The sequence below is a fragment of the Durio zibethinus genome, chromosome 22 (genome assembly GCF_047325235.1).
Source record: "Durio zibethinus cultivar Kanyao isolate XHJ-2024 chromosome 22, ASM4732523v1, whole genome shotgun sequence".
Lineage (NCBI taxonomy): Eukaryota > Viridiplantae > Streptophyta > Magnoliopsida > Malvales > Malvaceae > Durio > Durio zibethinus.
Window position 1 is genome coordinate 1,028,823 of NC_143183.1, and position 12,228 is coordinate 1,041,050.

A 12,228-nucleotide genomic window follows, 5' to 3' on the forward strand; every position below is an offset into this window, starting at 1 on the left:
TACAAATAGTAATTACAAGAATGGAGATTTGATTAGATAATTAATGCATGATTTATTTATTCAAATAATAGGATTATATTCTTACCTGCAATTTTTTTTTTTGGTTTAATTTTAATGAAGAATATTCACGGAATAAAATTGATTATTTAGTTTATTTTTCAAATTTATTTTCATAAATGAGGAAAAGAAATTATACGTATTTTATTTTTTGTCAAACATGTTTTATTTATTTTAATTATTTTTTAAATACATCTTTAAAAATATTTATCTTCTTATTAATTTTGTTTTTGAAATTTAAAAATTCTCAATAAATGTCTCATTATTATTATTATTATATTTATACAGCTGAAATTAAAATAAAGAAATATATTTTCTCAATAAATAAAAAAAATTATGTTTGAAACCGAGATTAACTCGTGAGTGGGGCATGTCAGACTCAGATATGTCATGTGTATAAGAAGGTTGGAAGCCCCAAAAATTACTTCTCTCTCTCTTTTTGTCCGACTGTTTTCGTGAGTGAAAAATCAAGGGATTGCGGGTGGAGAAGAAGCGGTTGTAGGGTAGAGGAAGAGAGAGATCTGTTTCAAAGTTTGAAACTTGAAACCCTTTTTACTCTCTTTTATCCGCTGTATCCGTCTCAACTCTAACCCCAATTTCTTTCTTTCCTTTTCTGGTTTTGGGTATTTTTCTGTTTACTTTGTTCCTTTCTTTCCTTTTCGCTACTTTCATAAGGTTTGTTTTCCGTGTGTATGCCATATATTTTCATTTATGAGATGGGTTTTTGTGATTTTTTCCTTAGGCTCCAGTCCAGGTAGGATTCTTGTTATCTGTTCAAGCGTTATGGCTTCAAAGCGGATTTTGAAGGAACTCAAGGATTTGCAGAAGGATCCACCCACTTCTTGCAGTGCAGGTCCCATTTTCATGTTCTAGATATGCATTAATTTTTTACCCTCATAATAATATTATCTTTGATCCTTTATTTATAACAGTTTGGCTATCTTTCTTTGCTCTGATTTCATTTGATGTGCGTCATGGTTTATGTATGGTCAGACTACCTTTTCATTGTTTCTAACTGCGTTGTTGTTAGCATATGAATCGATTAAATTCCAAACAAGATTATATGTATAGTTATATATAGATATATCCTAACTAAAATTTACTTTGCCTTTATCCATTCTGAGTGCTTATCGCTGAAACATTTTTGTCATAGACATGGGTCCAAACTCCAAAAGTATTAGTTTACAAAGTTTCAGAGTCCCATTCTTTGGGTCTAAGCTTTCATTTGGTGTTTATGTCTCTAACCTCCTCTTCATCCAACCTGATTTTGATGCGATTGGAAAGCTTTTCAGGTTTTTTTTTTTATATATATATATGATTTTCTATACGTGTGATTAGCATTAGATGCAGCTTGATAAGGATCAAACCATTATGGTAAAATATTTCTTTAGTGTATTTAAGCCCTCTCCGTCTCAAAGGTTAGACTTTTTGGGGTTTTTGTGGATTATGATTTATTGCCATTCACTTAGTAGTATCCGTCCATAGACATGTATAAGTTTGTGAGTATGCATTTCCTTTCCATTTGGTCAACAATAGGAAAAATGATAATGGTCATGTGCAGCCATGGATGTTATTTAGTAACTATTGGTTGCTTGCATTGTTTGTAATAGGTCCTGTAGCTGAAGACATGTTTCATTGGCAAGCAACAATCATGGGCCCCTCTGATAGCCCTTATGCAGGAGGTGTATTTTTAGTTACTATTCATTTTCCTCCGGATTATCCTTTCAAGCCTCCCAAGGTAATTACTACACCTGCAATTTTTTATATCCCTTTGTGGTGTGTGCAAAAGGTTGTTTTGAGTGATACATACTCGTTTGAAGGATGATGCTGCTCTGTTGTTTAGGTAGCATTCAGGACCAAGGTCTTCCATCCAAACATCAACAGTAATGGGAGCATTTGTCTTGATATCCTAAAAGAACAGTGGAGCCCGGCACTGACCATTTCCAAGGTTTGACGTTACTACAGCTAATATATGGTAATTCTGTTACAGTATATGTCTAGAATCTCTGTTTTGGCTGACCATGGCATGCATGTCTGCCTTGCATGGCTATACTACTTTTTCCCTGAGAAGATAAGTATGGCAGTTTTAAATGATTTCAGTCTTCGGTGGGTAAAATGACTTGCCTATGGGTTATAGGTTAGACTTGTACTTTTTGAGTTTGAATGCAAAATTTGAACAATCACTACTGATATTGAGTGATTAATATCAGAGCAGAAAGACCTTGATGAAATCTCATCGGGAATATGCACCAACTTAAGCCACTTTTGATGATAACCATTATATTATTATTATTATTATTATTATTATTATTATTATTACTAATCCTTCCTTGCATCGACTTCTACTGCTGTGTATCGGAATTTTAAGTAATTAAGGTCAAAATCAATAGAGCTTGTCTCAGAATAGGAACACATGGTAGAAAAACTAATTCAAGTGCAAATCAGGTTCTACTCTCAATCTGCTCATTGCTGACTGATCCAAACCCTGATGATCCACTTGTTCCGGAGATTGCTCACATGTATAAGACTGATCGAGCCAAGTATGAAGCTACTGCACGTAGCTGGACCCAGAAGTATGCCATGGGATGATGGTGGTTAGCATGTAATACCCTATTGGCTTTTGCATGTTGTCAAATGTGTTAACCCTTTTGTGTGTCCCTAAAGGAACTTGTCATTGTGCTTATGCTTTGGATATCTGAGAATAGAATGATGCAGACATTTGTATTGTGCACTCTGTAGCTTGTGTGAAGTCCTTGTTTTGTTCAACGTTGAAGTAGCATCAATAATGTATCATCAGAGTCTCTAGCCCTAAAGTGCTTAACTCGATTTTCAGTATTGAACATTATGCAAGATGGGGCGATTGTTATAATAGATATGCCTTTTGTTCCCATTTTATAGCTATATGAAGCATTTCTTGTTAAATCAAATATACATTTGGTCCAAAAAATCTAATACCAGAATGAAAATGGACAACATTCAGGGGGAAATTGTGAAGCAACCAAAGTTTCACTCTTTGGTTTGATCAGACCACCTTTGTAGTGTCTGGTCTTCTTTTCTGACCATGGCAAATGGCAAATTGGCAGGACGACTTCAAACCTGTTTACAAATCCACACCTGGGAGGTGGCGACATGACCAATTGAGGAGCAACTGCAAATGTTTGATAAAAAATTTCAGTAAGATCAAAGTAACAACTTGTTCTATGAATAGAGGCGCTTCTAATTCCACTCATTTTACTTTATATTTGTTCTACGAATGAACGTATATAAAATCTTATTAGCAATAAATCCTCATTCCCTGCTTGAGAAACAAATAGTTAGTTTTATTTTAAACCGGTGTTTGACCCAAGAATTTATCTGCTACAATAGGAGTACAACATGATTTTTCTTGTAATAACAATAACATGGTTTTGGTGAATGGTGATTAATTAATAATTGATTTTTTAATAACATAATTACGTAATATGATTTAAATAAAATAAATATATATTTATACGTGTAATTGTTCGTTGATATTTTTTCTCGTTGGTTGGTATCTTAAAAAAAAGGACAATAACAAGAAAATGGTTAGATTTATTTGTAAAATTTTTAATTTGATTTTTTTTACCTTAATGTTTATCTGATTAAAAAAGATATTATACACTAAATTCATAATTTTTAAATGATAATTTTAATAATATGTTAATTATCGGGTTAAATTTAATTTTTATTAATCCAAAGTCGATGAAATAAGGCTGTTCACAAATCGAAACGGTGAAACATGGGGGCATATAAGTAATTTGACAGTAAAGGTAATGATTAAACGGTCACGGCATAGGTCGTTGACGCTTGACTCTAATTATTATTATTATTTTTTAGAAAAGGCTTGACTAGTGTTCTGGTTATTTGATTTCTTATGTTTGTTTTTAGCTTATTGGTCTTTTCAGAAATTTCAAAAACATCATTTTGGTTAGGTTTTTTTAATTCCTGGTTCCAAAGTGCAAATGTTACATTGATTAAAGCATCTAATCGGGGATTGCGTGCTTATCTTTTCAGGTAAATTATCCGCTGCTTTGTTCTTTCTTCTATGTGTCGTTTTATTAATTTTCTTCGATTTACATCCCTAATTTTCTTTTCTATCACTTTGTTGCCATTTATAGAGGACTTTCCGATTATTACGTTTTTTTTTTTGACCTTTTCCTTCTTTTTTTTTTTTGTTTTTGTTATAAGCGAAAAGGAAAAAAAAAAATTTTTTTCGGTTTAAAGAATTAAAGCTTAAATTTTTTATTAGTTATGTGAAAAAGCTGTCTGTATCTCAGCATTATGTTGGAATTGTTGTTGTATTTTGATTATTTTTGCTCAATTGAATAAGGGTTTTCATTTCTGGAGATTTGCCTTAGCTTTATGGCAAAGGTTTGAGAGCTGGTTTTTGGATATTCATAATTTCTGGGCTTGGAATCGAGGATCTACTATGACTTTCTAAAACTAAAGATGGAATTTTTATTAATTTTTGTTAGAGAAAGCTGTTAAAATTGTAAATGCTAATTAACCAAAGCTTGGGGGGTTGATCTTTGATGAGTTGGCAAAGTTGATATCCCCATCATTTCCTTCTTTAGGATCATATAACAATTTAATTAGAACAGTAGAATATTAGGACTGCTAAATGGACACTTAGATTTCATTTGTTGTTGTCGATGATGACTTCTTGTTAATGAGGGTTACTTTTTTTTAACCTTAACAACCCTTTTCTTTGGGTCTACTTGTGTTCATAATATATACATAAATTTTTTAATTCTATCAAAGGACTGTTTGGCCAAACAAGAGCTATTATGCTTTTAGAAGTTTATTGTGGATATGGATGTAGAAGGATTTAATCTAATTGCTCTGTGATTGGTTACTGTAAATGAATCAATGGTTAAATTGTTTTTGGCCATGGGTTTTGTCTGTGATTTCTGGACTTTGATGTCTTTATAACTTTCAGTGTGCTGATACATTGCTGCAGCTGGCATTTTTGCAATTTAGAAAAATATGGGACATTGCTTCAGTAAGGTAAGTGCTTTTAGCACATTTCAATTGCTGCGTCTTGAACTGCTTTTAGCATATGGGAATTAGTTTATAGCCAGTGTTACTGCTCTTGTAACATCTCTTTCCTTCTTTCTTACCTAAGAGTTATTGTTTTTGTTATTTTTTTGTCCCTTTTCTTGCCTTTCTTGCCTTTATTATTTTAGTTCTTTTTCTATTGGTGAATATAATTTGATAATTTTATTAACTGTACTACCCCAAGATCAGGATATGTTTTTAATCTTTTGAGATTTGAATATCTGATGAGTGAACTTTGCTGGCTGAAATGTAATGAATCTTTAATTAAAGGACCTACAAAATTCTGAAACGTTTTAAAATTAAAGTTTGCTGATATTTTACTTCAATTATTGGACGTGTGAGCTAAAGGTGCAATGAAGAGTTGAGGGCTATTCCGTAGCTGTGAATAAAAAAATTAAAAATGCAAGAAGAACTCTGCGAAGAAGAATAGTGGAGCTCCTACTGTTTCTTGGAAACTGAATCAGTATATGTTCTTATGTAGCTACGATTTTGTTCCTTTTGTGTTATACCGTTTGTTGTAATCTGTCCATGCTAATGATAGACCATAAATTGATTTTTTTTTTAATTTTATTTTATTCAGGTGTTTAGTGTATGGATATATTTTGTAGTTTGTTAGGGGAACCGATTTTCTAGACCTCTTTGTTGGCTCACTGTCTTTTATGTATTGTAAAAGTTCAATTTAACATTTATTTATAGAAAAGAAAACAAGTATTTCACATTAGTGACAATTCTAATGCCTTAAAGAGTGTGTCTCAAGATACTACTGTCTTGCCTTGGGGAATGGGGTGCACTCTAAGAACGCTATTCAGAACACCGATGAGATAAATGGTAGTGCTTTTGTTAATTACGTGTTCTTTTAACTAACAAAGATAACGATTGTCTCTACTTTTTTTGTTTCAACACTTATTGCACAAACCTCATGTGTCTTCATTTCTGCCTTGTTAAAGTTGTATGAAGAGAATTTATGATTCCTGTGATACTTGTAGGCTGGTCTAGCTGATTTAGAAGAGAATGTTGAGTTTCTTGGTGGAAATGTGCACCCTGTTACCTCCAAAGAGGATTGGGATCAGAAGTTGTCTGAAGCAAAAAGAGATGGCAAGATTGTAAGTTTCTTATTGCTTTCTACTCAGGAAAGATAACTGGGCAGTGGTAGCTTCGGTAGAGGAATTTTGCCATCTTTTTGCAAACGTCCCTTTGTTTTATGAGTGATGTTATCTCATTTGTTACGTGTTAATTTCTATATGCTTTGGGGGTAGTTATGTTATGATCTCACCCATGAAAATTCTATGTGTGAATAGCTACATGCCTACATCTATGATGCTGCATTGTTCATCATGAATGCCTCCTCAAGAGAACTCATCAACAATTACTAAACCTTAGTTAGAAAAGCTGTGTGATGTTTTTATTTGAGTTAAACATAATAACTGGAAACATTATTTACCAGGACGATACAAATTTTCTGTGATTATTTTCTTCTGCCCGTCTTATATTGAGTTTTAAGTTGGACGAGGCTTTGCAAAAATTTCGTTAACACTGCAATTTGTCTGCATTGTGGATTTGCATTTACTTTTTGGTTTATATTGATGAGGTGGCTTCATAAGCATGAAATATCATTATGAGTCCTTTTTTATAATGCGTGCAGCTTTATGGATCCCTTTCTCCTTTCATTTGCTTTTGCCTGAAAAGACTACTTGCTCTTAGTTCACTCATCTGTGTTATATGCAATACATTTTATATGCAATCATTATGAATGCTTGATTTATCTAATGTTTGAAGCCCAATGATTTACTAGGTGGTTGCAAACTTCAGTGCAGCATGGTGTGGACCTTGTCGAGTGCTTGCACCATTCTATTGCGAGCTCTCAGAGAAATACCCTTCTATGATGTTCTTGTTGATAGATGTTGATGAGCTAACTGTAAGTACCGAATAGTGTTTTGTAATGTCTATCTGCCCCCTCCCTCCAAAAGGTGTTCGTGTATTCGTGTTTTATTTATTTATTTTGTGCATATATATATATATATATAATTGAGACATCAATTTAGTGGAGTGGTATGTCTATACCTTAGTACTGTTAGTGGAACTTGCTGCTACAAGAGCTTTGTTCCCTTGCATGAAAAACAAATTTGGCTTGACATATATGAATCGAAGTTGTGCACTCTAGCAAATATATAAATAAATAAATAGGATCTTCCCTAGGGGCCAGACCGGTTTGATATGTGATATCCACCGTCGTAAAAGGAAATTAAGGTTTTTATGATGGGGAGTGTCAGGTCAATGGGTCTCCTTATGTAGCTAAGAGATCAATTTATAAATAGACAAATGAACACTGACTTTTTAGTATTTTTTTTAGTATCATTCATGTTTTTGTTGGGAAGTATCCAAATTGATTGGTGAAAAATACAAATGGATTGTGTGCTGCAGGATTTCAGCACATCATGGGATATTAAAGCCACTCCTACTTTCTTCTTTCTTAAAGATGGGCAACAAATTGACAAGCTTGTTGGAGCAAACAAGCCGGAGTTGCAGAAAAAGATTACTGCCATTTCTGAGAAATGATATTTGTAATGGTTCCTGTTTCAGAGAGTAGCAAGTTGTGTTATTGTTGTGAGCTTTGATTGTTTACTTTGTAAACCCTTTTTTTTTTTTTTTTTTTGTTGTGAGCGTAGCCACACCAGTAATTTTTGCAATGCCTGTTTGCATCAATGGACAATGACTCTTCTTTCAGAAGGACTTCCAATGAATGACCCTGGTTCTGTTTCAAAGCACAATACTTTCGTCTGAAATGCAAAAAAGTTAGTTTTCATATCCAGGTGTTATTACTATTTCTAATTAGAAATGAAAATAATAAATAAAGATAACATGCCATATTTGAAGTTCAATCAAAAGCAAATATTATAACAAAATATTCATACAGTTTCGCACTCCTATCTTACATTTTAATAAGGTATATAGTTAAATTATCACAAACGAGATGTTTGTTGGCAAAAGTTGTTGTGACCTCAAATGTGTGTGTATATAATGTGTGTGTGTATATATATATATACACACATATATATATATATATGACCAAAATTCATAATCTTAATTTAATTTAATGATAAATACTTTTTTTTCCTAGTTTGAAGATCAAACTCCGCTGTCACCCTTTTGGGCCTTTGTGCTCGACACTTGGATGCATTCGTCATTATCATCATCATCATCGTCATCCTCATTATCAAAATAATATAAAGTTTGATACGACCATGGCCACATTATAGACTGACTATCCATCCCAGGTCTATTATTCAAAGAATTCATATGGCCGCGTAGAGAAAGTCATATATAGACAGACAGCTATCCCAATAATTCTATCCCACGTTTTGCCAGCTGATCACAATCAATTTGTCACTGTCATGCAATGGACGTTTACACATAACACCAAACTAACAAGGACCCCACCCACATGGATCACACCACGCTGCTTGGTATTCTTTTCTCGTTGTTCTCAACCATCAACAAAATGGGAGCAATGGAATGGTTGTTTTGTATCATGAAATAAGGATATGTCATAATCAGCATAATCAGTTAAATGCAAACGACACTGCAACATTTTATTTTTAACACTCTTCATGAAATTTTGGATACAAATTACAACAACTGACTTGATCCAAACGTATGTAGTGAAGGGGTAAAAATATATATATAATAATAGTAAGTAAATGAATACCACAAAGACAGCCAAATTTTTGATTCCATGATCAGCTAACAACAGCAAGAGTATTAGCTCGCCCGATTCTGGCTAAAGCTCTCGCCAAATACAATCACTTCTGCACTTCTGATCTCAACGCCCTTTAGGGTTCATGATTTGTGAGAAAACAGCACTAGGTGTTAACCCATCAGAGTCTTCACTAGCTAGGCTGCGACCACCGATGCTCATACTCATCCCACTGCTCCTGGAATCTGTCACATTACCATCAAAACCAGGGGATGCATTAGGATAGTTCTTGCCTTTATAGGTTACCTCATAGGTCCCCTCCTCAATGTCCATACCACCAATTCCCTTGCCACTCTCTTCTGCACTCTCCTGTAGCTGCAAGGCAAACTCCAGGTTCCACAGCACATCACCCATAGATGGTCTCTCAATTCCCTGATCAGCCACACACTTCATTGCAGTCTCAGCAAACTTTTTGAAGCATTCGGGTGCTATCTTCCCTTTCAGATAAGGATCCATAATCTGATCAAGGATGCCTTTCTTGTGACAATGTGCAGCCCACTCTGCGAGGCTCACTTGCTCCTTTGGCAGCGTAGGGTTCAATGCTGGACGAGCACAAAGGATCTCAAAGAGGACGACCCCAAAAGAGTAAACATCCGACTTATCAGTTAGCTGCTGGCGTCTGAAATACTCAGGATCCAAATAGCCAAAGCTACCCTTCACAACAGTGCTCACATGAGTATGATCCACTGTGGGGCCAGTTTTTGACAATCCAAAATCCGAAACTTTTGCCACCCACTTCTCATCCAGAAGAATGTTTGTTGTCTTCACATCCCGGTGTATAATAGTGTGTTTGGCTCCAGTGTGGAGATAGTGTAAGCCACGAGCAGCCCCAATGCAAATTTCAAGCCTTTGATTCCACGGAAGAGGAGGCTTTTGGGTTTTGTACAGATGTTCACGCAATGTCCCATGAGCCATATAATCATAAACTAGAATCATTTCACAGTTCTCTTCACAGTAACCAATCAATGAAACAAGGTGGCGGTGGCGAAGTTTAGAAAGCATTTCAATCTCAGTTTGGAACTCATGCACACCTTGCTCAGATAGTGGGTTGCCACGCTTGATTGCAACTTTAGTTGTCCCACCATCAATTTCTCCCTTGTAAACTTTGCCAAAACCTCCCACCCCAAGGAGTAAAGCCTCATCAAAATTGTTTGTAGCAGCCTTGATCTCAGAAAATGAGAAGTGGCGGCAAAGGTTTGAAGGAAGGGAGGAAGCATAGCTCCCTGTGGTATTTGTCTTTGCTGAACCTGCAGAGTGTGAATTTCCATACAACGAAAGAGGAAGCCATCCTGATGGGCCATCACTTGTGCTTGTCTCCTTTCCATGCCTACGTCGATGTGAAGCAGCAACAACACAGAAACCAATAACAAGAGCTAGAACCAGTCCACCACTGACTACTCCAGCGACAATTGCCTTCAGGTTCTTTGAATGACTTCGATGAGATGGCAAAGCCAATGATGGATCGACTACATCCTGTTGTGGACCAGGGGTCGGATTGGGCCCTGCAAGGTTGCTTTTAGGATCACTTATCTTGAATATTTCCGCACCATTTAAGATTGCATCATAATACTGAGGCTTGGCACTTGTGTCTGGATGCAATGCAAGCCATAGATTCTGCTGTGAATTCCCTCCAGGAAAAATGACCACGTAATCCCTATACACAGGAACATCGACTTGTTCATTTGCCAGGGCAATCACATCAACCCCAGGCTCAGCAGTTTGATTGTTGAGGAAGACATCAAACACTCTCTGATTAATCTTAGTGATGTTATCTGTAAACTCACAGAAATGTAGCCTGACCAAGTAAGAGAATCCAGAGTCAACACTGAACATCCAGGTCAAATTGTAATTACTGTTTATGTAAGCATTCCGCCCCATGGATCTAGCAGTGGTGTACACATTGCTCGGTGCAATATAAGTAGGCATGGTCCCATAATCAATCGTGACATTTGGATCAGCAACTCCTGTAACTCCAAATGCTGCCCCAAACAGGTATGGCTGATCATCATACCAAGACCGAAACAAACCTGTATCGTCAGAAGGCGAGATATCATTTCCACCCACATTCAGTCGGTAAACATTCTCGAGTGCTGTGCTGTTATCAATGATGAATGGAGTATTTTGGCCCACAATCGTTATCCCATTGGTATTACTATAAATATCAGGCATTGACAAAACCTCAATTCCATTGACAAAGGCATAAGCATTTGAAGGAGCGGTAGAAGGACTAAATGTCAAGTTCAAATGGTCACCATCTACATTGATGGAATACTCCTTAATAATAAAGGCATAATTCAAAGCTTCACTTGTTTGAGCAGCACTAAAATTCTTAAGCAGAGTATAGGCACCAGAGGTGACTGAAAACAAAGCATTGGTTGCATTTTGCCCATCATACGAATTAGCATAGAAATACAACCTAACAAACTTCCGACCAGCTACTACCGGGAAACTATAGGTGAAACTTGAGAAAAAAACCCGGGCTGTCAAGTAAGGAACTTCAGGAACCGCCGGATCTTGCGTGGCAGCTTGGGCAGCAACAGAATTCCCACTTCCCACCAGAAACTTGGACCCAACATCCGGAGTCCATTTCCGATTATTGTTATCGGTAAGATCAGATTTCTCACCACAATTTAAGAGAATTTTCTCAGTTGGTACATAATCAGCAGCTAAGACAAGTTGAAACAACAAGGAGGCAAAAATGATAACAGACATAGGAAAGGAGTGATGAGCTGGGTTCCTCATGAAGTTGACAATGCGAGATCCGGGACAGAAAAAGACTTAATATTTAAACAAGAACGATAAAACCAAAGGAAACCCAGAATTCCAAAGCCAAAAAAGCATAAAGATTTCAGATCCAAAGAACAAGCTAGCTACCTCAAAGAAATATAGATGAATCTGAAAGAATGCAAGAAAGAAAAACAGGTTGCGTGTAAAAGACGAGAAAATGAACAGACTTTCAAGCCATTTACCTTTAGGAAGCTCAAGAGAAGACAAGAGGGAACTCACTGAGTGAAATCGGAGAAGATTGCAACACAGAGATACAAGGCCTTCGCTTGTTTGGGTGGAGAGAAAGAGAAGGAAGCAGGTTAAAGCAGCAGAAAATGAATGAACCGCCCTTGGTTTCTCGGTAGTTTACTTTTGTGTCTGAATTCCAACACCCAGCTGAGCTGATTTAATTTAAGTATTTTTTTTCTTTATAAATCAAATAATTTTTTTATCTAAAAAAAATAAAAATACCGTTACTTTAAAATCAAACTATTCTAATTTACTGATATAAACATAAAAAAAATTTATACAAATAAAATATATAAAAATAATATATTTTAAAATTTTAATAAAAT

The 12,228-nt window shown here is 35.5% G+C and overlaps 2 protein-coding genes and 1 pseudogene across 7 annotated transcripts; 2 read left to right on the top strand and 1 right to left on the bottom strand.

Annotated features, from left to right (window-relative positions):
- The first annotated feature begins 425 nt into the window (after window positions 1–425).
- On the top strand, window positions 426–2,958 carry LOC111307611 (ubiquitin-conjugating enzyme E2 28-like). 2 transcript variants are annotated; one of them, XM_022905650.2, is made up of 5 exons: window positions 426–680; window positions 800–910; window positions 1,668–1,795; window positions 1,901–2,005; window positions 2,503–2,958. In XM_022905650.2, exons 2-5 carry the CDS (start codon window positions 841–843, stop codon window positions 2,644–2,646), a joined length of 447 nt encoding a protein of 148 aa, XP_022761385.1. In that variant the 5' UTR covers window positions 426–680; window positions 800–840; the 3' UTR covers window positions 2,647–2,958. The 2 variants fall into 2 exon arrangements, with proteins under 2 accessions (XP_022761385.1, XP_089607546.1); XM_089751420.1 differs by having other exon boundaries at window positions 457–588.
- Window positions 2,959–3,042: 84 nt separating this feature from the next.
- On the top strand, window positions 3,043–7,936 carry LOC111307612 (thioredoxin H-type-like). 4 transcript variants are annotated; one of them, XM_089751422.1, is made up of 6 exons: window positions 3,043–3,242; window positions 4,008–4,089; window positions 5,015–5,082; window positions 6,120–6,236; window positions 6,926–7,048; window positions 7,555–7,936. In XM_089751422.1, the coding sequence occupies exons 3-6, from the start codon at window positions 5,062–5,064 to the stop codon at window positions 7,687–7,689; spliced, it is 396 nt and encodes a 131-aa protein (XP_089607548.1). In that variant the 5' UTR covers window positions 3,043–3,242; window positions 4,008–4,089; window positions 5,015–5,061; the 3' UTR covers window positions 7,690–7,936. The 4 variants fall into 4 exon arrangements, with proteins under 4 accessions (XP_089607548.1, XP_022761388.2, XP_022761389.2 ...); XM_022905653.2 differs by lacking the exon at window positions 3,043–3,242 and having other exon boundaries at window positions 3,886–4,089; XM_022905654.2 differs by lacking the exon at window positions 3,043–3,242 and having other exon boundaries at window positions 3,903–4,089; window positions 5,036–5,082.
- Window positions 7,937–8,697: 761 nt separating this feature from the next.
- Window positions 8,698–12,061, bottom strand: LOC111307607 (receptor-like protein kinase FERONIA pseudogene; annotated as a pseudogene). The gene has a single exon (XR_016331896.1). The product of XR_016331896.1 is annotated as a receptor-like protein kinase FERONIA pseudogene (transcript).
- Window positions 12,062–12,228: the final 167 nt, after the last annotated feature.